This window comes from Bos taurus, chromosome 20, assembly GCF_002263795.3.
Source record: "Bos taurus isolate L1 Dominette 01449 registration number 42190680 breed Hereford chromosome 20, ARS-UCD2.0, whole genome shotgun sequence".
Lineage (NCBI taxonomy): Eukaryota > Metazoa > Chordata > Mammalia > Artiodactyla > Bovidae > Bos > Bos taurus.
In genome coordinates, this window is record NC_037347.1 from 10,394,232 (window position 1) to 10,419,370 (window position 25,139).

The 25,139-nt window shown below is 43.5% G+C and overlaps 1 protein-coding gene and 1 non-coding gene across 5 annotated transcripts in view; both read left to right on the top strand.

The window, feature by feature from the left end:
* Positions 1-1,724: 1,724 nt before the first annotated feature.
* The window catches only part of CCDC125 (coiled-coil domain containing 125), a 32,001-nt gene continuing 8,586 nt past the window's right edge, over positions 1,725-25,139 (top strand). The window contains exons 1-8 of one of the 4 annotated variants that reach the window (XM_059878860.1): positions 1,725-1,948; positions 10,352-10,805; positions 15,711-15,769; positions 17,649-17,735; positions 19,029-19,106; positions 20,546-20,631; positions 22,508-22,590; positions 24,766-24,884. In XM_059878860.1, coding sequence (XP_059734843.1) covers positions 10,496-10,805; positions 15,711-15,769; positions 17,649-17,735; positions 19,029-19,106; positions 20,546-20,631; positions 22,508-22,590; positions 24,766-24,884 — 822 coding nt within the window. In that variant the 5' untranslated portion in view covers positions 1,725-1,948; positions 10,352-10,495. The other 3 variants (XM_024981440.2, XM_005221446.5, XM_010816711.4) reach the window with 3 other exon arrangements.
* On the top strand, positions 17,215-17,287 carry TRNAE-CUC (transfer RNA glutamic acid (anticodon CUC)). The gene has a single exon. It is a non-coding gene; the product is annotated as a tRNA-Glu (tRNA).

Consider the following 25,139-nt stretch of genomic DNA (forward strand, 5'->3'; position numbering starts at 1 on the left):
CAAATGAGAAATCAAAAGATCCAAATAGGTGGATATACCATGTTTGTGGACTTCCGAGGTGGTGTTAGTGGTAAAGAACCCACCTGCCAATGCAGGAGATGCATCCAGATGCCCTGGAGGAGGTATGGAAACCCACTCTAGTATTCTTGCCTGGAGGATCCCATGAACAGAGGACCCTGGGAGGGCTACGGTCCACAGAGTCGTAAAGATTTAGACACGACTAAACCAGTCCATTCTAAAGGAGATCACTCCTGGGTGTTCTTTAGAAGGATGATGCTAAAGCTGAAACTCCAGTACTTTGGCCACCTCATGCGAAGAGTTGACTCATTGGAAAAGACTCTGATGCTGGGAGGGATTAGGGGCAGGAGGAGAAGGGGACGACAGAGGATGAGATGGCTGGATGGCATCACCGACTCGATGGACGTGAGTCTGAGTGAACTCCAGGAGTTGGTGATGGACAGGAGGCCTGGCGTGCTGCGATTCATGGGGTCGAAAAGAGTCGAGCACGACTGAGCGACTGAACTGAACTGAACTGAAACCAACTTAGCATGCACACACCTTGTTGATGAATTTCAACTCAATATTATTAATATGTCAGTTTTCTCCAAATTGATGTATAAATTAAATTCCAACATACTCTTTTAAAATAAAAATTGATAAGTTGAATCTAAAATTTGTATTCTAGAAACTAGAATAACCAGACAACGATGAAGAAGAACCAAGTTAGAAGACTTAAATGATTTCAAGATTTGCTGTGAAGAGTAAAGTCAGTCAGTGTGGTATTAGTGGAAGGATGAACGAAATATGATCTCAGGTGGCCTCGGACTGCAGCAGCTTGAAGCAGGATTTCGATTCCCTGGCCAGAGACTGAAAGTCAGGCTCTGGGAGTGAGAGTGCTAAATCCTAGTCACTAGACCACCAGGAACCTGTGACTAGTGACAAGGCCCTGGCCCGCCACCTGTGTAGAAATGAATTCCCACGGAGAGATGTAAAGTAGTGAAACAAGTGTTTACAGGAAGAAAAAGATATGTGTGAATAGACACATGGGAGGGCTCAGAGAGAGTCTTGCCCTCGTGGTAGGGCCCTCCCACGTGTGCGCCTGCATCTCTTAACCAAGATGGAGTCTAGGAGACAGGCCCGTGGATAGGTCCACATCACCTACTACAGGGTGGCATGCGTGTGTGCTCAGCCGTGTCTGATTCTTTGTGCCTCTATGGAGCGTAGCCCGCCAGGCTCTTCTGTTCATGGGATTTCCCAGGCAAGAATACTGGAATGGGTTGTCATTTCCTCCTCCAGGGGATTTTCCTGACCCAGAGATTGAACCCTCGTCTCTTGCGTTGACAGGCAGATTCTTTACCACTGAGCCACCTGGGAAGCCCTGTCGGGCATTCAGTTCAGTTCAGTTCAGTCCCTCAGTCGTGCCCGACTCTTTGCGACCCCATGAATCGCAGCACGCCAGGCCTCCCTGTCCATCACCAACTCCCGGAGTTCACTCAGACTCACGACCGTTGAGTCAGTGATGCCATCCAGCCATCTCATCCTCTGTCATCCCCTTCTCCTCCTGCCCCCAATCTCTCCCAGCATCAGTCTTTTCCAATGAGTCAACTCTTCACACGAGGTATTAGGAAATATCAAAATCATTGCACCAGGTGAGGAAGCTAAGGACTGGCACATTTTGGGTGGAGTTGAAGGGAGGTAGGGTCTTTCTCAGGAAATTCACAGGAATGGATCTCCTCAGTAGCAGTTCTCCAGGCCCTGCCCTCTGGTTCCCTCCCACTGCCTAGCCTTCGCCCTGGCAGTTCCTTTGGCCTGCAAGACCTCCTCATTCCTCGGCTCTGAAACCCTTCTTTTCAAAAGCCCCTCTACAGCTCAGCTCCATCCTTCTCTTAAGCGACTCCTAGAGGCTTAAGCACTCTTGCCTGGAAAATCCCACGGACGGAGGAGCCTGGTAGGTTGCAGTCCATGGGGTCGCTAAGAGTCGGGCATGACTTCACTTTCACTTTCATGCATTGGAGAAGGAAATGGCAACCCACTCCAGTGTTCTTGCCTGGAGCATCCCAGGGACAGAGGAGCCTAGTGTGCTGCCGTCTATGGGGTCGCACAGAGTCGGACACGACTGAAGCGACTTAGCAGCAGCAGCAGAGGCTTAAGCTTTGAACCAGTTCATTTTACCTTCAGTGACGCACACACGACCTCGTCGTTTCTCGAGGTCTCGAGCTATTATTTATAACTCGGTTGCGCTGTATCTGGGGACATTATGAGTGTCCAAGTCGCACAGAGCTCCTAGTCCCCGCACCCTAACCGGGAGAGCTCAGACGGTGGCGCCGAGGTAGGGGGCGGGGCCAAGGGACCCGGGCGCCGCGCCGCCTTCCGGATCGGGGCCGCACCGCGCGGTCATGTGGCGGGAGGAGCGGCGGCGCGCGCGGCGAGGAAGCTCGCGCCCGGTGAGCGCGCTTAGGGGCCGTCGGGGCGAGACGCGGGCGGCGCGAGTCGGCCAGGGTGCCCCTCGCCTTGCCCCACTCTCAGTTCTTCACTCGCCAGGGATCTGGGGAGGGTGTGGAGCCAGACCCCAGGACGCAGCTGCGCAAATTCGAGTAACTCCGCAGGTTGTGGACAAGCTGGTAAACGGGCTCCTCCTTTCCCTTATGCTAGTTAATGGCCTTGTCTGACATTATGGAAATGAGAAATAGGTTTGAAAGACTCTATTTCTGCCTCTCCCCCCTCCTCCTTTATTACTTTTTCTATAGTTTTTCTACTAATTATGAACGTTAAAACTGTAGCTCACTAAATGAATTGTGGTATCCTGGATTGGATCCTCGAACAGCAAAGGACTTAAGTAGGGAAACTGGAAAGGACCCTGATGCAGGAAAGATTGAGGGCAGGAGGAGAAGGGAATGACAGGGGATGAGATGGTTGAACGGCATCATCGACTCAATGGACATGAGCTTGAGCAAACTCCGGGAGATAGATAGTGAAAGACAGGGAAGCCTGGCGTGCTGCAGCCCATGGGGTTGCAGAGTTGGACAGGCCTGAGGGACTGAACAATAACAAAGGGAAAGGGGAAATTCTGATAAAGTATGTGGTTTAGTTAGGGCTTCCCTGGTGGCTCAGTCGGTAGAGAATCTGCCTACAATGTGGGAGACCTGGGTTTGATCCCTGGGTCCGGAAGATCCCCTGGAGAAGGGAATGGCAACCCACTCTGATATTCTTGCTTGGAGAATTCCATGGACAGAGGAGCCGGGAGGGCTATAGTCTATGGGGTCCCAAATGGACACGACTGAGCTACTAACACACATACAGATATATGGTTTAGTTAAGTGTGTGTATCATTGTTAATTTCTTATTTTTGATAAATGTACCCTAATACTTCATTAAAAGAATTTGGGTAAAGGGTATACAGGAGTTCATGGTACTATCTTTGCAACTTACTGTATATCTAAAATTATTTTAACATAAAAATTTAAACAGAATTCTACAGTGATATGCAGTAGACCATTGTTTACAGAAAGGGCTGACGTCACTTCCTTTTTTGCCAGGAATTAGGTGTCTGTTTGATCAACTTGTTTGCTAAGGAAAGAGCTGTCCGGCTAGTGGGTGTGGGTGTTTCTAGTTCAAGTTTTCCAAGCAGGAATCTGTTTTCTTTTTCCGTTCCATCTATGAAGTGTCTCTGGAACACCTGTTATGCACAAGTAAATGAGACACACACATTAGGGGCGTGTACAATAAAAACACAAGTCAGGAAGGAAGGAAGGACTGTTAGAAAGGTACAACACTGAACTAGGAGGGCTCAGAGGTGGGAGAAATCGCTTCTGGCCCCGGGGACTCAGGAGGGCTACTGAAGGGAGTGGCTGTCGTGAACTGAGGGGTCCTGAGACGAGAAGGGATCCCTGGGGTGGAGAGTGGCTGCAGCAGAGACTTTAAGGAGATGAGGCTGCGGGGGCCTGGGAGCAGGTAAAATACGTCTCACACGGAAGCACAGAGCGTGCCCAGGGAGTTCACGTGGCACAGGAGGTGAAAGCTGCAGTTACCTTATAGAAAAGGGTGACACCTGCTTTCCCTGTATATGCCATGGGAGCTGTGGCTTGTCTTAGGGCAGGAGAGGGGCATTATTGGATGTGTGCTTGGAGATGATTGACTTGGCAGCAGTTAGGGGAGTATTGGTTTAGCACAGGAGAGGTTAAAGAAATTCACCCAGGGCTATGACGTCGATGTGCAAAGACAGACATAAGCGTATGTGCGTGCCAAGTTGCTTCAGTCGTGTCTGACTCTTTATGACTCTATGGACTGTAGCACTCCAGGCTACTCTTATCTGTGGAATTCTCCAGGCAAGGATACTGGAGTTTGTTGCCATTTCCTCCTCCAGGGTATCTTCCCATCCCAGGGACTGAAGCTGCTTCTCCTGTGGTTCCTGCGTTGCAGGCAGATTCTTTACCACTGAGCCACCAAGGCAGCCCAAAGAAGGACATGGCTTGGGGAAATTTTGTGGAAAACTTGACAACTGAAGGCCAGAAAATAAGAAAAAGGGGAAAAGCCTAAATCCTGGAGTTTTTTGTCCCTGAATGTTTTGGAGCATGGTTGATGGATTTGCAGAAATGGGGGACTCAGGAGGAGACCTGGGGTGGAGGTGGGGAGCGCAATGAAAGTATTTTTGAACAACCTGTGTTTGAGTTGTTGGCAGGATAACCAGCTGGAGATGTATATTTAAAGTATTTAGGAGAGGAAGCCAAATATATACAAAAGGGACAGGAAGAGGAAAAGGAGTCTGAGTGGGCAGGTAGGAGGCGGTCAGGGACCCCTGTGGGGTTGTGTGCCAAGAGGGACTTGGACATGGCGAGTCAGTAGCATCATAGCTTGTGCAGAGGTAGAGGAGACAGAGGGATGAGGCTGTCTTAAATTTAGGGATTAGGAGGCTAGGTCTTAGATTTAGGAATTAGGAAGACCCATGTCCCATTCAGGGTTGTTTTAACGGAAGAGTAGGAGCTTGTCTGCTCACAGTCCGTCATCTGTTCATCCAGGGGCCATTCGCAAGGGGGCTGGGAGCCAGAGATGTGGTTTCTAGTTCTGGCTCTGCCACTGCCGTGTAAGTTTCTGTATAATTTTACACCCTTAATAAAACCAAAAGGATCCTTTTATTCCTAGCAACACTGAATAGTCCAGAGAGCCAGGGTTCCCTGGGGCACACCTTGGAAGAATGCTGCAATAGAATCAGAATTTTAGAGGTCTAAAGAACAAAAGAGTCTTATCCAGTCCTGTGACTTGACAAATGAAGACACTAAAACTCAAATTCATATCAACCAACATTGATTTCAAGTATATTAATAGTGCCCCAAATCCACCTATAAAGTAGCCATGCTTAAACCCGTTTTGGAAATTCTGACACAGGCTCTGAGAGGTTAAATGACTTGCCCAGAATCAGAGCAGCAGGTGGTGTGAGATGTGAACCCAGGCCTCCTGGATCAGGGCTTTCTCTGTCACACCTCCTGCTGCCTCCCTGGTTGATAACTTTGGATGCATTTAAAAGTGGTTGAATGGAATGTAACGTCAGTCTTTTCTCCTTTCTTATAAGAAATGTGTTCTAAAAGTCAAGTTTGACTGCATTACAGATTACTGTTATAAATGGCTGCCTGGGGTGGGAAGGATAACTTCAAAGAGCATGAGGGAACTTTTCTGGAGTGATGAAAAAGTCACTCTAGACTTAGTATATAAAAGTGTCCCAAAGTTACATTTTAAAAAACACTAGAGCATTAGACCATGTGAAATCTCATATTCAACTCTGAATAGTGGCAAGGTATACCTATGATACCTGAATATATATGGCACTTTGAAAAATATTCTTAGCTGATCTTGTGATTGCTTACTCTTTCCTCTTACTGCTTTTTTCCTTTGTCTTGACCAATTCCATTTTCTTCACTGCTGGCTGCCAGACCCTGACCACACCCTTCTTAACAGAGGCAGGAGGTTGAATTTATAAGCAGAAATCTGCTCTAGTGCAGCCTCTTAGGGATTAGTCTCTGATTCAATAAGTAATTTCCTATCAACCTTGACAAATAAAAATAGACAGACTTATTTAGGAAATAAACATATAAAGGAATAAACATATAAATTTCATGAAAATTTTTTGGGGAAAATGGGTCCAATATACTGTGTTGAGTGTTGGCCAAACTAAGTATCCTAGACTTTCACTCTCAGTTTTATTTGATGTCATAAGTAATAGAAACTTGGTTTACGCTGATATTAATCTCATTAAAATGCTCTGAAAGATAGAAAGCAAGGTCTAAGAGTCTAGCAGTATCTTTGACATGAGGAGTCTAGATTCAGAATCTGGCTGTCCTCTAGCTATGTTATTTAACCTCTCTGTACTTCAGTGTAATGGTTCTAGGTAGACTTAAACAATAGTAGTATTGTCTTTTAAAGTGTTTGTGGAGATTAAATAGAATAATCTAAGTAGAGCACTTAGAATAGTGTCTAGTAAGCAACAAGTGCTGGCAATTATTAGATCATGGTTTAAAAGTTGTTACCAATGTAAGACATCCAGTTTAATGATTTTTTTACCGAGGACAATACAACCACTTAACACACTTCTAATCTTTTCCCGTAGTCCAGTTAAAAGATCCTTTACTTAAAAAAAAATTTTTTAATAGCTTATTATTGAGGTATAATTTACATATAATAAAAGGTACCATTGTAAACATATGGTTTAATGAATTTGACAAACCACCATCCAGTCAAGACACAAGACGTTTTCATCACTCCGGAAAAGTTCCCTCATCCTTCCCACCCCAGGAAACCATTGATCTGTTGTCTCTTGGTCCAGATTTCATACAGTATATGGTTCTTCTGTTGGATAATGTAAGATTCATATTATCACATGCGTCTGAAGTTCGTTATCTATTAATGAGTATATTCTTTGTGTGGACTACCACAGTATGTTCATTTTCCTGTTGCTGAACATTTGGGTTGTTTTCAGGGTTTTTTTGGCTAATTTGAATATCAGCCAAAGAAGTGAACATTCATGCACACATGTTTGTAGGCACAGTGTTTTCATTTCTCTTGGGTGAATGCACCTGACGGGTCACTTGTTTGAAAGAAGCCTTCAGACTTTTTCAGTGGTTGTACTGTCTTACACTCCTGCCTGCTGTGTGTGTGGTGTCCGTATCCTCGGCGCACTTGGAATTGTCCGTGGTAGGTGGTGGAATCTCACTGTGGTTTAAATCTCCAATTCTTTCATGATGAATGATGCTGAGTCTCTTTCCATCCACGTACCTTCTTTTATGATGTATCTTTTCCAGTGTTCTAAGGGCCTTTTTTTGTTTTTAAAATTTTTTGAGGGCCTTTGTTATTAAACACTGAAAATATGTGGTACCTTGGCCCTAAAGGCACCAGGATCCCCTTCAAAAACATGATAGATTTATTTGGCATCTGTGTCTGCTTTTAATAGCAGCAAACTAAGAGAGCGACTTCAGCAAAAACACAAGATTGAGATTTAACCATTTTGAATGTCCTTGTAAGCAGCTACTTAAACAGCAGGGCATTTAGAAAGGATGTCAGATCTGATTGTTTTCCTTTTTTAAAAAACGTGAGTCTTGAGAAAAGGATGAAATGTTCCTAAACAGCTTCAGCACAGCAGCTGTTTTGAAATGCCTGGTGGTAAAAGGCCCTCTTAACTGCCCTGGTACTGGAGGGCAAGGCTGGGCATTTCCGGTGCTCTTCAGCCAACAGGCAGGCCACTGTCACCAGGCAGGTGGCCACAGTGGGCTCCTTGTGCGAGGGCTCAGTGATGGGCATTTCTCTGTATGGCATTTTCACCTGCAGTTAGTCCCAGGTTATCCAGTAGGGAGCCTTACCAAGGTGACTGTTCAGTTTTTTACCCCAGGCAAGTATTTCAGTTTTTTAATTTGTCTGTTTATTTATCTATCTATTTATCTGTCTTTTATTTATATATCTGTAGCTCCGATGGTAAAGAATCTGCCTACAATGCAAGAGACCCGGGTTCGATCCCTGGGTCAGGAAGATCCTCTGGAGAAGGGAATGGCAACCCGCTCCAGTATTCTTCCCTGGAGAATTCCATGGACAGAGGAGCCTGGCAGACTATAGTCCGTGGGGTCACAAAGAGTCTGACACGACTGAGTGACTAACACTGCTAAGTCGCTTCAGTCGTGTCCGACTCTGTGCGACCCCATAGACGGCAGCCCACCAGGCTCCCCTGTCCCTGGGATTCTCCATGCAAGAACACTGGATGGGTTGCCATTTCCTTCTCCAATGCATGAAAATGAAAAGTGAAAGTGAAGTCACTCAGTTGTGTCCGACTCTTAGCGACCCCATGGTCTACAGCCTACCAGGGTCCTCCATCCATGGGATTTTCCAGGCAAGAGTACTGGAGTGGGATGCCATCGCCTTCTCTGGTGACTAACACTACTATTTATGTATCTATTTATGTATTTTGATTGCGCCGTTCAGCATGCAGGATTTTAGTTTGCTGACCAGGATCGAACCCATGCCCCCTGCAGTGGAAGCATGGAGTCTTAACCACTGCATCTCCAGGGAAGTCCCTCGGTTTGTTTGTTTATTCCTTCCTTCCTTTATCCATTTATTTAAAAGTATGTGTTGAGCACAGATCATGTCTCTGCTAACTGTTTAGGCATTGGGCTTGCAGTGTGATTCAGACAAAAGTCTCTACCCCGTGGAGCTTGCATTCCACTTGGCACCCTCAGGAGCAGGTTTGGGCTCCGGCAGAGGAAATGTTCAGGACACCCTGCTTTTTAAGAAGCATCACAGACAAGCCAGAGCCACCTTCTGCTTCCCTTTTGTTGTTGTTCAGTTGCTAAGTCGTGTCCAACTCTTTGTGACCCCATGGACTGCGGCACACCAGGCTTCCCTGTCCTTCAATATCTCCCGGAGTTTGCTCAAACTCATGTCCATTGAGTCAATGATGCCATTCAACCATCTCATCCTCTGTCACCCCCTTCTTCTCCTGCCTTCAGTCTTTCCCAGCATTAGTGTCTTTTCCAATGAGTTGGCTCCTTGCATTAGGTGGCCAAAGTACTGGAGCTTCAGCTTCAGCATCAGTCCTTCCAATATTCAGGGTTGATTTCCTTTCAGATTGACTGGTTTGATGTCCTTGCTGTCCTTGGATTCTCAAGAGTCTTCTCTAACACCACAGTTCAGAAACATCAATTTTTAGGCACTCAGCCTTCTTTATGGTCCAACTCTTACATCCAGACATTACTACTGGAAAAACCATAGTCTTCCCTAGGCTCCCTTTTGTACTATTTTCCCCCTTCTGGTGGTGTGCTTTGAAAAATGAGTAAAATATGGAGGGGCATGCTAGAAGGTCATAAATGCCAAAGAGAAAAATCAGGCAGAGAAGGAGGAGAGAGAGGAGGAGTTGGCAAATTTAGGTGGGGTACCAGGAAAGGCAGCAGTGAGAAGGAGACACTGTAGGAAAGATCCAAAGAGGCGAGGGACCAGCTGCGCATCCCCTAGGGAAAGAGTGTTCAGGGCATGGGGAACTCGAAGCTCTGGGCCAGGAATGCCTGACTGGGTCCACACCACCAGGGAGGTCAGGGCAGCTGGCCCAGGGTGAGGGTACCAGGAGAGATGAACCTGGGGCCCCTCACCATTGGAAGGGCTTTGACATGTACTCTGTGCTGAGAAACGGTGGAGGATTTTGATCACAGATGTGACCTGGTTTGAGAAAAAAGAGAGGGAGGGATGATGTAGGGGCAGGAGAGGGAACCTTCTTCCCTCCCACCTGTCACTGACCCAGCAAAACGTCTCCTAATTGTGTCTGCACAGAAATAGACAATGAACCAAGCAGAGCTGTAGGAGAGAGTGTAAGAGTCCTAAGTATCTCAGGCAGATGAAGGATAAAGGACAGGGATAGGATGGTCTTAGTCATTGGAAGCTGATTTTTCAGACACTTTTTGGATTATATATATATTTGGCTGCACCTCGCGGCTTGTTGGATCTTATTCCCCGACCAGGGAACTCCCAAGACTGCTGAATTTTGTACAGCTCTTAGGCTTGTGAAAACTGAATGCTTTCCTTTGGAAGCTCATTTGTCAAGACTGTTGTTTCCTTGGCAAAGCCTGATCTCTTCATCCTGATCAGTTATTACTGGAATCAGTAAAAGCCTGTCCTGTGTCCTCAGAAATATAGAGTCAGATTTTTCTTTTTCTTATTTAAGAAGTCCTGAAATGTTAAATAGCTTCAGTTGGGTTGCCAGGGGCATCTGTGTGCTTGTGCGTCGCTGGCTCTGCCAGCATGATGCAGAAAGGAACTTTTCTTCCCTGGCAAACCCAACTCTGATTATACTGATTGGATTTTAACTGCTGTTTTTTCTTAACTACAGGTAACTAGGTAAAGAAGGCTTCAGGGGATCTTCCCGACCCAGGGACAGAACCCGCATTTCCTGCACTGGCAGGCGGATTATTCTTGGATTATTCTTTACTGCTGAGCCAGCAGGGCAGCCCATTGTAAAGAAGGCACGTGACTGATGAGCAGAGTGGCAAGGCTGCCGAGTGAGGCAGAGGGGCAGGCCTGGGAAACAGAGGACGATGACACGGCAGAAGGCGACCTAGGGTATGGCCTTGGAAGAAGGCCTGGCGGCATTTGTGAAGTGCCAGTTTCACATTTATTTAAATCTAGAAAAAGATCAGATGGAAAGAATTCTAGTCCTCCCCTTTTTTCAAGAAATGGGGACAAAAGAAACAGTGCCGTTTTTCAGTATTCCAGACAGAAGAGCTTTCAAGATACATACCTGGAAGGGCCCCGAATTCCCCATCACAAGCGACAAAGTAGCACCGGTAAGGATGCCTACTGTCCTCCTCCTCTTTTCTCCGTTATGAGTGCGATCAAGGCTGTCACCCTTCCAGTGCGTGAAGATGGGGCACCAAAACCGTCATGGGTTTTAGAAATTTATCTTTATTCACCTCTAGAGATTGATTGGTGATGGTATAAAAGTAATTGATCCTTCTGTTTCCAAGTATTATACAAATTGTGAAGTAGTTATTCTGTGGCATTACATACAAGCTCCAGGAGTTGGTGATGGACAGGGAAGCCTGGCTTGCTGCAGTCCATGGGGTCACAAAGAGTTGGACACGACTGAGCGACTGGACTGACTAGCTGACATATATGTTAGTAATATTGATAAGTGATTACTTACCTTACTTTTCTTGCGAAGTAGTGGTATATTTCATTTTTAAATTTTTTGGTCTTATTTGATAAACGTTTACTGGGTACCTATTAGGTGCCCACGACAGTACCAGGTTCTGGGAATAACATCAGTGAACAAAATAGTCAAAGGCTCTAAGGTCATGGAGGTCACATTCATGGTAGAGGACACAGAAAATAAACCTGCAGATCAACTATATAACATTAGGCAGTAGTAAATGGAAAGACAGTAAGTGATTGGAGGGCAGAGGTGCTGCTGTTTCAAGCAGAGATCCAGGAGGGCCTCCCTGAGGAGGTGACATTTGAGCACTGCAGGCCTGGAGCTCATCTGGGGAAAGAGTGTTACAAGGCAGGACACAGGCTTCAGATTATTTTAGGGATATCATAAAATTCTCAAAATAAAATTAATCTTAATTTGTCATAACTATGGAATGAGGTTCCATAGTTCATGACATTGTACAGGAGACAGGGATCAAGACCATCCCAATGGAAAAGAAATGCAAAAAAGCAAAATGGCTGTCTAGGGAGGCCTTACAAATAGCTATGAAAAGAAGAGAAGCAAAAAGCAAAGGAGAAAAGGAAAGATATAAACATCTGAATGCAGAGTTCCAAAGAATAGCAAGAAGAGATAAGAAAGCCTTCTTCAGCGATCAATGCAAAGAAATAGAGGAAAACAACAGAATGGGAAAGACTAGGGATCTCTTCAAGAAAATCAGAGATACCAAAGGAACATTTCATGCAAAGATGGGCTCAATAAAGGACAGAAATGGTATGGACCTAACAGAAGCAGAAGATATTAAGAAGAGATGGCAAGAATACACAGAAGAACTGTACAAAAAGGATCTTCACAACCCAGATAATCACGATGGTGTGATCACTGACCTAGAGCCAGACATCCTGGAATATGAAGTCAAGTGGGCCTTAGAAAACATCACTACGAACAAAGCTAGTGGAGGTGATGGAATTCCAGTTGAGCTATTCCAAATCCTGAAAGATGATGCTGGGAAAGTGCTGCACTCAATATGCCAGCAAATTTGGAAAACTCAGCAGTGGCCACAGGACTGGAAAAGGTCAGTTTTCATTCCAATCCCAAAGAAAGGCAATGCCAAAGAATGCTCAAACTACCGCACAATTGCACTCATCTCACACGCTAGTAAAGTAATGCTCAAAATTCTCCAAGCCAGGCTTCAGCAATATGTGAACCGTGAACTTCCTGATGTGCAAGCTGGTTTTAGAAAAGGCAGAGGAACCAGAGATCAAATTGCCAACATCCGCTGGATCATGGAAAAAGCAAGAGAGTTCCAGAAAAACATCTGTTTCTGCTTTACTGACTATGCCAAAGCCTTTGACTGTGTGGATCACAATATACTGTGGAAAATTCTTCAAGAGATGGGAGTACAGACCACCTGATCTGCCTCTTGAGAAATCTGTATGCAGGTCAGGAAGCAACAGTTAGAACTGGACATGGAACAACAGACTGGTTCCAAATAGGAAAAGGAGTTCGTCAAGGCTGTATATTGTCACCCTGTTTATTTAACTTATATGCAGAGTACATCATGAGAAACGCTGGACTGGAAGAAACACAAACTGGAATCAAGATTGCCGGGAGAAATATCAATAACCTCAGATATGCAGATGACACCACCCTTATGGCAGAAAGTGAAGAGGAACTCAAAAGGCTCTGGGTGAAAGTGGAGAGTGAAAAAGTTGGCTTAAAGCTCAACATTCAGAAAACGAAGATCATGGCATCCAGTCCCATCACTTCATGGGAAATAGATGGGGAAAGAGTGGAAACAGTGTCAGACTTTATTTTTCTGGGCTCCAAAATCACTGCAGATGGTGACTGCAGCCATGAAATTAAAAGACACTTACTCCTTGGAAGGAAAGTTATGACCAACCTAGATAGCATATTGAAAAGCAGAGACATTACTTTGCCAACAAAGGTTCATCTAGTCAAGGCTATGGTTTTTCCTGTGGTCATGTATGGATGTGAGAGTTGGACTGTGAAGAAGGCTGAGCGCCCAAGAATTGATGCTTTTGAACTGTGGTGTTGGAGAAGACTCTTGAGAGTCCCTTGGCCTGCAAGGAGATCCAACCCGTCCATTCTGAAGGAGATGAGCCCTGGGATTTCTTTGGAAGGACTGATGTTGAAGCTGAAACTCCAGTACTTTGGCCACCTCATGCGAAGAGCTGACTCATTGGAAAAGACTCTGATGCTGGGAGGGACTGGGGGCAGGAGGAGAAGGGGGCCGAAGAATTGATGCTTTTGAACTGTGGTGTTGGAGAAGACTCTTGAGAGTCCCTTGGCCTGCAAGGAGATCCAACCCGTCCATTCTGAAGGAGATGAGCCCTGGGATTTCTTTGGAAGGACTGATGCTGAAGCTGAAACTCCAGTACTTTGGCCACCTCATGCGAAGAGTTGACTCATTGGAAAAGACTCTGATGCTGGGAGGGATTGGGGGCAGGAGGAGAAGGGGACGACAGAGGATGAGATGGCTGGATGGCATCACTGACTCAATGGACGTGAGTCTGAGTGAACTCTGGGAGTTGGTGATGGACAGGGAGGCCTGGCGTGCTGCAGTTCATGGTGTTGCAAGGTGTCGGACATGACTGAGCTACTGATCTGATCTGATCTGAAACATAAATTCTGCTTGTACACTAAGGAGAGACTAACATTCAGAATCATCTTGTGATACAATGTTAACATCCCTGAAGTGACTGGGAACTGGTGGACGAGCCCCTGCCTGCACTGGGGCACAGCTCTGGTGTGGCTGAATCTTTTGTAATCCACTGTTGTAAAACTTCCCCTCCAAAGTGGAACAGCATGAAAATAATTTAAGAAACATGGTTTCATATGTACAAATAACATGTTGCAGCTAGGGACTGATGTCTATCCTTCAGAATCCTTCTTGAAATTGAGATTATTTATATATTTTTCTTCAAAGTCTTTATCATGCATAGAGGATGGATACTGTTTTGCAAGAAAGATGTTGAAAACTGAGCATTAGAAACTTTAGGAAACTACTGGAATATAAATAAGAAATAATAGTAATGGTGAAAGTGAAAGTGAAGTCCTTCAGCTGTGTCCGACTCTTTGCGACCCCGTGGACTGTAGCCTCCCAGGCTTCTTTGTCCGTGGGACTTTCTAAGCAAGGGTACTGGAGTGGATTGCCATTTCCTTCTTCAGGGGATCTCCCCAACCCAGGAAAATAGTAATGGTATGAGCTCCTATTTTGGGAGTTTATGGACTTTTGTCTTTTCGTCAGAGTTGACTTGATTCTAGGTAAGAATATGGTATTCGTTTCCTCTTGCTAATAGGCAGTTTCCAAATGATCAGAAATGTAATGGTTTAAAACAACACAAATTTTATTCTCTTACAGTTCTGTAGGTCAGAAGCCCAAGGTAGGTTTCACTGGGCTAACACCACAGTGTTAGCGTGACTGCCTTCTTTCTGGAAACTCCAGGGGAGAATCCTGTCCCTTGCCTTTTCCACCTTGTAGAGGCTGAGTCCCCTGGTCCATGGTCCCCTTCCTCTATCTTTGAAGCCTGCAGTCGCCGGTCGAGTCTTTCTCCCGCTGCATCATCACTCTAATTCTGACTCCCCTGCCTCCTCTTTTCATTTGTAAGGAGCCTTGTGATTACATTTGGCCCAGCTGCCAGAATAATCCAGAATAATCTCCTGTCTCCAAGTTCTTAATCACATCTGCAAAAATCCCTTTTGCGAGGTATTCACAGCTCTGGGATTAAGATGTAGACGTTGTTGGGGGCCATTATTCTGCCACCACAAGTATAACAGAATAGAACTTGTCACTGTCAGCCCAGAGGCGCTTTTGTCCCTCCTTGGAACCCTGAATTATCAGAGTAAAAACATGACTTAGGTTTTCCCTTGGATACTGTCATGTTCCTGAAAGTTCAGAATAGCAAAAAAAAATTTGGAGAAATCTTTAATGTACTTCCAAATATTCTAATTGTTTTGCTTCTTTTTACTTCCTGCCCTCTTGCTCTAATTTACCAGTTTAGTGTTTTTCTGTTGCCAGTGAGACTGCAATGAAAATGAAGTTCCTGGGAAACTCAGTTTAATGTCTCAATTGATCACATTAAGGAGAGAATAATTGAAGTTACTAGAGAGTTCTCATCATTCCGCTTGGAAAGAAACTAAATTTAGGTTATTTCTTAGATATTTATATCATGATATTGAATAGGCTTAAGCCAAACACCAAAATTCATTTATTTCACTCACGAACATTCATGTTTTCTGATACTGTATGTGGTTATAGTAGTTAACCAATTCATTAACAACAGTTTTATTTAAGAGTCCTTTTTTTTAAAGAATCTTTTGATTCAAAAGTATGTGCTTTTCATTTGTGGAGTGTTTTAAGCTACCTGTTTTTATCATCATTGTTTTATTACAATTATTTTCTCTTTTCAATTTAGGGAAAGCCTGTATTTGATATTTGATATCTTGTAAACAAATGTCCTATATCTAACTAATTTAAGAAAATATTTAATAAATATTTAATTTTTTCTCCCTCTAATAGATTCTAATTCAGAGTTGTCAAATGTGGAATTAAGGCAATATCTTCATGAAACTTTAGAGGTAGGTACTCAGGCTGATATACAAATTCGCATGTGAATGAAGACCACTGACATTTTGTTTAAGTGATACTAACATGGCATGGAATGCAGTTGTTGGCCTTCCAGACATTCTCGAGCCATGGTGGCAAGCTCCTAACTTCTAACTGACCTCCTTATCTCTCAAAAAGGCTGTTTATGTAAACATGCCTTCCTGTTCTCCTTTCCACCTTACTTCTCTAATCTCCTAGAGAAAATACTAGTCCCTCCCTTTCATCTGTCTTCCCAGAGTGTGTGGATTGAAATAACCTGACTTAATTTAACCTCTTTCAAGTCAGAGGACCAGAAAGCGCCCAGGGGGTCTGTGGAGGTCATCCATCTTGCTTGGGAGTAGGAGTTTCAATGCGGGTGGCTGTCCTCTCAGGGACAGGAAAGCTGTCTTCAGGCGCATTTGTGAACTCTTCTGGTGAAAGCTGCTCTACTCGTTTCGTAGAGCTGCCTTGACACACTGGTGGCTTAAAAGAGCAGATTGATTCTCTTTCAGTTATGGAGGCTCAGTTTAGTTCAGTTACTCAGTCACGTCCGACTCTTTGCGACCCCATGAACCGCAGCACGCCAGGCCTCCCTGTCTATCACCAACTCCTAGAGTTCACCCAAACCCATGTCCATCGAGTCAGTGATGCCATCCAGCCATCTCATCCTCTGTTGTCCCCTTCTCCTCCTGCCCTCAATCTTTCCCAGCATCAGAGTCTTTTCCAATGAGCCAGCTCTTCGCATCAGGTGGCCAAACTACTGGAGTTTCAGCTTCAACATCAGTCCTTCCAATGAACACCCAGGACTGATTTCCGTTAGGATTGACTGGTTGGATCTCCTTGCAGTCCAAGGGACTCTCAAGAGTCTTCTCCAACACCACAGTTCAAAAGCATCAATTCTTCGGTGCTCAGCCTTCTTCACAGTCCAACTCTCACATCCATACATGACCACAGGAAAAACCATAGCCTTGACTAGACGGACCCTTGTTGGCAAAATAATGTCTCTGCTTTTGAGTATGCTATCTAGGTTGGACATAACTTTCCTTCCAAGGAGTAAGCATCTTTTAATTTCAAAGGCCTGAAATCAGGGTGTGGGTGGACCATGTAACCTCTGAAGGGTCTAGAGGGACCTTTACAACCTTCCTAGCTTCTGGTGGTTGCCACCAACAGTCTCAGACTTGTAGCCGCATCACACCAGTCACTGGATTGAGGCCTACCCTAATCCAGTATGACTTCAATTACATCTGCAAAGACCTTATTTCCAAATAAGGTCGAATTTATGGTACCAGGGGTTAAAGCTTGAACATATCTTTTGGGATAGAGAGCGCAGTGCAAGCCATAATATTAATAGCTCATGGAGCTGTGTGGATGAGCATGTGCTTTGTTTACGTGGTCTAAAGATTTTTCTCCCAATTATTAACTGTGGAGCCTAGGGAATTCCCTGGTGGTTCAGTGGTTAGAACTCTGCACTCTCACTGCCAGCAGCTCAGGTTCAATCCCTGGTTGGGGAATTAACTACAATCCCACAAGCCTCACATGTGGCCAAAAAGCAGAAGCAAATACACACACAAACACACACAATCCCACAAGCCTCATGTGTGGCCAAAAAGCGGAAGCAAACACACACATACACACACAAACTGTGTGGCCTACATAGGTAAAAGCAAAAGATTTGGGCTTTTAGCCATAACTGATACCTGATAGTAATGATCTCAGTTTTAGCCTCTCTGGTCCACTTATATAGCCTGGAGGAATTTCCAACCTCATTTTGTAAGGTCAGAGTGCTTTGAGTCAAAGTGAATGTTGAGCTTAAATGTAAACTATATCTGCATATATTACAGATAGGAAGACTGATTATATTTTTCTCCTCAGGAGGTAGAAATTTTGAAAACTGAACTTGAGGCATCTCAAAGACAACTTGAAGGTAAAGAGGAAGCATTGAAAATTCTTCAAAGCATGGTAAGAAGTTATTTTCAAACTTTCATCAGGTACACATTCCAGTGATAAGTAGTATGATTTTTAGCTTTTCTTTTTCATTTATCTTTATTTTTATATTTTTGGCTGTGTTGCACAGCTTGCAGGATCTCAGTTCCCCAAGCAGGGACTGAACCCTGGGCCATGGCAGTGGAAGTGCTGAATCCTAACCAGTAGATCACCAAGTAACTCCCTGGTTTTAGCTTTTAAAATAAAAGCATCAATGCTTAATACAGTTGGTTGTTTTTTTTTTTTTAGCTACAGATTTTTAAAACAGCTTTATTAAGATAAAACTTATGTGTCATAAATTTCACTTGTTTTAAGCATACAATTTATTTTTACTAAATTTAGACTTGTTTAGCCATCATCACCAGAGAAGGCAATGGCACCCGACTCCAGTACTCTTGCCTGGAAAATCCCATGGACGGAGGAGCCTGGTGGGCTGCAGTCCATGGGGTCACGAAGAGTCGGACACGACTGAGCGACTTCACTTTCACTTTTCACTTTCATGCATTGGAGAAGGAAATGGCAACCCACTCCAGTGTTCTTGCCTGGAGAATCCCAGGGGCGGGGGAGCCTGGTGGGCTGCCGTCTATGGGGTCACACAGAGTCACGACTGAAGCGACTTAGCAGCAGCAGCAACCATCATCACAACCTAATTTATACTGTTTCCATCACCCGCCAAAAGGAACCTCTTACACATTAGCAGTTACTCCTATTCCTATCCTCCAACAAGCACTATCTGCTATCTGTTTTACAGCTTTGCCCTTTCTGTTTCATAAATAGAATCATACAATATGTGTCTAGATTCTTGTGCCTCTGGATTCTTTTAGTTTGCATATTTTTAAGGTTCATGCATGTTGTAGTATGTGTCAGTGCTTGCTTCCTTTTTTATTACCAAATAATATTCCATTGTATAGATATACCACATTTTGCTTACCCATTCACCTGATAGGCATTTATGTGGTTTATATTAATACATTTTGGCTGCTATAAATCAGACTGCTGTGAATGTTCATGGATTCATTTTTGTGTGGGAAATCCATTCATCCATTCATTCATTCATTCTCACATTCATTTGGAAAGAAACAAACCAAGATCTTCGGATTTTGAACTATCAAACTCTATACGAAAGGTGGTCCCTGTGGGATTTCTCATCTCAAGGCAGTTTTCTGCTGTCTTAAAATAAAAATGTGAAGAATAAAGATGTGAACTTCACCTTGTATATAAGGGTGATCAGATATTTAATTTATACTGATATGTCTTTATTTTTCTTAGGCAATATTTGGCAAAGCCACAAGTCATACCCAGGCAGTGCTTCAAAAAACTGTGGAACAAAAGAGATCCTTGGAGAAGGTATTTGACCACTTGTAGCATCAGTTCAGTTCAGTCAGTCATGTCCAACTCTTTGCAACCCCATGAATCGCAGCACGCCAGGCCTCCCTGTCCATCACCAGCTCCCGGAGTTCACTCAAACTCATGTCCATCAAGTCGGTGATTCAATCCAGCCATCTCATCCTCTGTTGTCCCCTTCTCCTCCTGCTCCCAATCCCTCCCAGCATCAGAGTCTTTTTCAGTGAGTCAACTCTTCGCATGAGGTGGCCAAAGTATTGGAGTTTCAGCTTTAGTGTCAGTCCTGCCAGTGAAAACCCAGGACTTATCTCCTTTAGAATGGACTGGTTGGATCTCCTTGCAGAGAGTCTTCTCCAACACCACAGTTCAAAAGCATCAATTCTTCGGTGCTCAGCTTTCTTCACAGTCCAACTCTCACATCCATACATGACCACTGGAAAAACCATAGCCTTAACTAGACAGACCTTTGTTGGCAATGGACTTGTTCAATTCAATAATCTTTCCAAGAGAATTTCCTTAAAGACCCCCATACCAATGGTTATGTCATTTGTGCCTACCTTCTACCAGATGTGCTTCAGCCTCATACAGTCCCTTCCCTTTTGGATCTTATAATCCAAAACAGATTGTCACATGGGCTAACCCTGCCAAACTGACACTTCTATTTCTCTTCTTTTTCTATTTTTCTTCCTCTACTTGCCCTGCAGTGCTTGCCTCTTTCTATTTCATCTTCACTAAAAGGGTAATTAGGCAGCAGCATTGGAAGCAGCTTGAGATTATCATACTAAGTGAGGTAAGTCAGAGGGAGGAAGACGAATACCAGATGCTATCACTTCTATGTGGAATCTAAAATATGACACGAGTGAACCTATCTACGAAACAGAAAGAGACTCACAGACACAGAGAGCAGGCTTGTAGTTGCCAGGGGTGAGGGGTTCGAGAAGGGCAGACTGGGAGTTTGGGCCTAGCAGGTGTAAACTGTTATACACAGAATGGATGAACAGCAAGGTCTGACTGTATAGCACAGGAACTCACTGTCCTGTGATAAACCATCATGGATAGGAATCACTCTTAAGTGGTCACATTCCTGTGTCTGTTTTTCTCTCCCTTGATGGGAGTGTCCTGGGCTCAGACTTCCAAGAGTGTATTTTGGGGTCTGCATGGATTGGAGGTGATGAAAAATCTAGGCTCAAGCCAGCAGAATTTGAAGCTAGACAATTTGAAATTTTTCTAATGATAAGTAACCTTCAGTAAAGCTTTTTGAGTGCTAAAGAGGCATGTTATATGTGTTTACAAATGTCACAGACTCTTTTTGAGCAATAATTAGTGTTTTCTCTTTAGCCTAGTTCTGTGAAATGACTAAATGATTTATTTCAGTTATTTGTTAAGTCATAGAATGATTTAATTGTAGTAATTTTCCTTGAAAGTGCTATTTTTTTCTGTAGGAAATAAATGCCTTGCAGTGGGAAATACAATTTGATCAGAATAGATTTAAAAATATAGAGGAATCTTGGATCCAAAAATATGACAGGTTTGTATATTATTATTCCATAATTTTTCTTTGGAAAATTTTAAACTGTGTATAATTTAAGTGTAGCTTAGGCTTTCTTCTTCTTTAACCTAATTGTAAACATAAAATTCAGGGAATTCCCTTGGCAGTCTGGTGGTTAGGACCCAGCGTTTTCATTGCTGGGGCCTCAGGTTCAATCCCTGCTCAGGGGACTAAGATCCTGCAAGCTGTGTGGTGTGGCCAAAATAAAAAATGAAATTCATGTTGCTTCTCTACTTACCAGTTCCATATTTTACTGTTACTGTTTTCTTTTTTAAAAAATACAGTATAAATTGTGTATTAAAATACTGTTTAAGAATTGGGTTTCCGAAGTTATTTTAGCATTGGCAATGTTTTTTACAGTCTTATGAACAACTTTTTTATCAGTGTCAATTTATTTAATAACTTTGTAGGATATTTACAAGGTCAGTCATTGAGAAATTGATACCTGGGGTTATAGATGGCTTTAGTACCTAATTGTTTAACTTATTACTTCTTACTTTGAGATAATTGAAGACTTACAGAAAAGTTGTAAGAATAGTACAAATAATTCCTATATATCTTTCACCAAGATGCTCCAAATTTTAACTCTTTACCACATTTACTTTATCATTCTTTTTACCTTTATTTTTCTCTTTTTGTAGTTAAATACATAAATATAAATAGAGGTAATATTTTTCTGCTTTGTTCAAGGGCTATAGACATTGCTTGAAAAAGTGATTTCACGTTTTATTAATTTGTTAGGTAATTCATGGAAAGGGGATGCCTTAGGTTTACATATTTTTAGATGTAACCAACATGTTACATTAGTTCACATGTACAACACAATGCACTCAGCACCTGTTCACGTTGCAGAAGGTTCACCACAGTAAGTCTAGTCAATATCTGTCACCATGCATGGTTACAGAATATTTTTTCTTGTGATGTGAACCACATTTCACTTTTTAATTGAGAAACTTGAACTTCATGACCACTGTTCTAATGATATGAGGCCTATGGCCTATAGCATTTGGGATAAATGATATTATATCCCAAGCACAGGATGTAATATTCCCTAGGAATATCACAACATGTCTTGATAGGTATTTTATTTAAAGTTACAAATTAGACTAGATGATCTGGCTACTGTTTTTAATTACAAAAGCAATTTTTTTTAAGCCTCTGGTGTTGGGCAATTTAAGAACTCCTCTAAGTAATTCCAACTTTCATTCAATAGATAAAACTCCCTATGTTTCTTTTTCTTAAATTAAGGTATTACTGACATATAAATAACTGTATTAATTTCAGGTGTACAAGATAATGATTCAGTATTTGCATATGTTGCAAAATGATCATTACAATAAATCTAGTTAATATTCATTGTCATACATCATTACATTTTTTTCGTATGTTGAGAACTTTTAAGATCTACTTTCTTAGCAACTTTCAAATACTGCACAGTAATTGTTGGCTATAATCTCCACACTGTGTATTATATCCCCAGGACTTATATATTTTTAACTGAAAGTTGGTACCTCCTATGTAGCTTTTTATGTAAATTTTGGAAGGTGTCCTAAGCATGTAGTTGGTGTTCAAATGGTTATTAAGTTGATTGAAACTTTAGTAAAGAGATATGAGTGTTCAAGATAGATGCCTTACAGTTATTTCTGGTTCTGATTTTCTCAGCTAAATATACAGAAGTGTTAAGAGTAAGTACAGAATCTTACCACATACCTTTAAATTTTTGTTACACATATAAATTCTAGACAATTGTGAAGTAAGAAAAATTATATTTGGGTTTTAATGTTCTAACTATGGGATTAAATATTCAACTACAAAATGTTAATGTTTTAATGATTTGGAGGGTACTCTTTTCCAGGCTGAACTGTGAAAATGCAGTCCTCAAAGAAACTTTGAAACTAAAAACAGAAGAAATTAAAATGCTCAAGTCTGAAAATGCAAGTAAGTAGAATGGTATTTGATAATTTTTTAAAAATATTATGTTAAAAGACCAGTTTTGTCCTATGTTAAGAATATTGTGAAGTAATATATTTTAAGAATGAAAGAAGAAATGCATCAATTAGTTTTTTTCTTTTTTTAAAAATATATTTTTGGCTGCACGGGGTCTTTGCTACACTAGGGCTTTCTCTAGCTGCATTGAGCAGGGGCTACTCTGTTGCGGTGCGAAGCTCCGCATTGCAGTGGCTTCTCCTGTTGCAGAGCACGGGCTCTAGGCACAAGGGTTCGGCAGTTGTGGCGCCCGGGCTTAGCTGTCCCGCGGCATGTGGGATCCTAGTTCCCTGACCGGGGATCAAACCTGAGTTCTTGGCACGGAGAGCCTGGCGTCCTAACCACCTGACTGCCAGGGAATTCCCAGCAGAAGCTATTTTTTAAAGTGGTGGCTTGAAAGGGATGAGTGCCCAACTGGGCCACGGGCCCAAGAGCAGCACTTTCCACAGGGTAGTAAGTGAAGTGTGGCGATGCCCCGGGTGAGAACTGCAGGCACAGACATGCTTCTCCACACCAGTGATCTGAGCAGATAGTGATTTCCCTCTTGTTGGGTTCGTGCCAGGACAGAAACTGCTAACCACTAGCCCTGCCCTTCCTCCCCATCCTTCTACCCTGCAAGAAGAGAGGAAAAGTTACTCTGTTTTCTGCTCTGCAGTAAATAGCAGGACCCCTCTTGTTCTAAGTATTTGGGTTGAGAGCCTCTTATGAAAACTCTTAACTAAAACAAAAGTCTGATAGCATTTAGAGAGCTGGTACGGTACATTAATTTAATACAGACAGTACATTAATGTAGTATATGCGATCTCATTGTCTGATTGTCTCACAGTGTGGATACTGTATATCTCTTTTTGAAAATCCTACAAATTTTTTTTGAGCAAATGACGACCAGACTTCAGTTGCAGTTAAGATCCTTCCACATTAAAAATAACATTTTGGCCTTCGCTGGTGGCTCAGTGGTAAAGAATCTGCCTGCCAATGCAGGAGACGTGGGTTCAGTCTCTGGCCTGGGAATGATCCTACATACCTTGGAGCAGCTAAGCCGGTGCACCAAGCTCCTAAGCCTGTGCTCTCAAGCCTGGGAGCTGCAACTACTGAAGCCCATGTGCCCTGGAGCCCGTGCTCCGGAGCAAGAGAAGCTACCACAGTGAGAAGCCTGTGTACCAGAACTAGAGAACAGTCCTCGCTTGCCGCAACTAGAGGAAAGCCCACACAGCAGCAAAGACCCAGCCTGGCCGAAAATAAATACAATTATTTTTTTAAATTAACATTTTTATCTAGTGTTGCACGTCCGTCTAGTCAAGGGTATGGTTTTTCCAGTGGTCATGTATGGATGTGAGGGTTGGACTGTGAAGAAGCTGAGTGCCAAAGAATTGATGCTTTTGAACTGTGGTGTTGGAGAAGACTCTTGAGAGTCCCTTGGACTGCAAGGAGATCCAACCAGTCCACCCTAAAGGAGATCAGTCCTGGGTGTTCATTGGAAGGACTGATGCTAAAGCTGAAACTCCAGTACCTTGGCCACCTCATGTGAAGAGTTGACTCATTGGAAAAGACTGATGCTAGGAACAATTAGGGGCAGGAGGAGAAGGGGACGACAGAGGATGAGATGGCTGGATGGCATCACTGACTCGATGGACATGGGTTTGGGTGAACTCCGGGAGTTGGTGATGGACAGGGAGGCTTGGAGTGCGCAGTTCATGGGGTCGCAGAGTTGGACATGACTGAGCAACTGAACTGAACTCAACACGTGTATTTACATGACTCAGTGGTAAAGAATGTGCCTGCCGATGCAGGAGACTGGAGTTCAGTCCCTGGCTCGGGAAGATCCCCTGGAGGAGGAAATCACAACCTACTCCAGCATGGGAAATCCTGTGGAGAGAGGAGCCTGGCGGGCTACAGTCCATGAGGTCGCAAAGAGTCGAACATGACTAAGTACGCATGCACATGTGTATTAATACCTGCTTAATACCCACTATTCTTTCAGGTAGATTTTCTGGCTGGAGGCAGATTTTGTGGGTAACTGTGTATCCCTTGCTTAGAGGAAATAAGTATATGATGCTAGTTTAGGTGGATTAGGTGAAGCTCGAGTTGGACCTCATGACTAACACTTTCTTACATGGCCCTTCCCAGTTCTGAATCAACAGTATTTGGAGGTGCTCGCCATGCTTGATATCAAACAGCAGCAGCAGATGGCTCAGGAAGACACCTGCCAGGATGGAAGTGGCTTTTCAGAGGTTTCAGGCCTTGAGGTAGGTAAGCAGTTATGAAAATTTAGCAGAAGGGAATTTTTCACTTGTGTTCTGTTTGTGTGATCGCCATCACCTCCATGTCTACAACAGCAGCGTGCTTAGCACCTTGAGACTGAGGGTGAGAGGCCTGTGTCCCCTCTTCAACCTTGCAGGTACTGTACCCTTTGGGCATTAGGGGATGAGCTTGCTGCTTCCTGCTCCTTTTATTTCCTTTGTCTAGCTTCAGGAGAAACTAGTTAGTAGTATCTCTCCGGG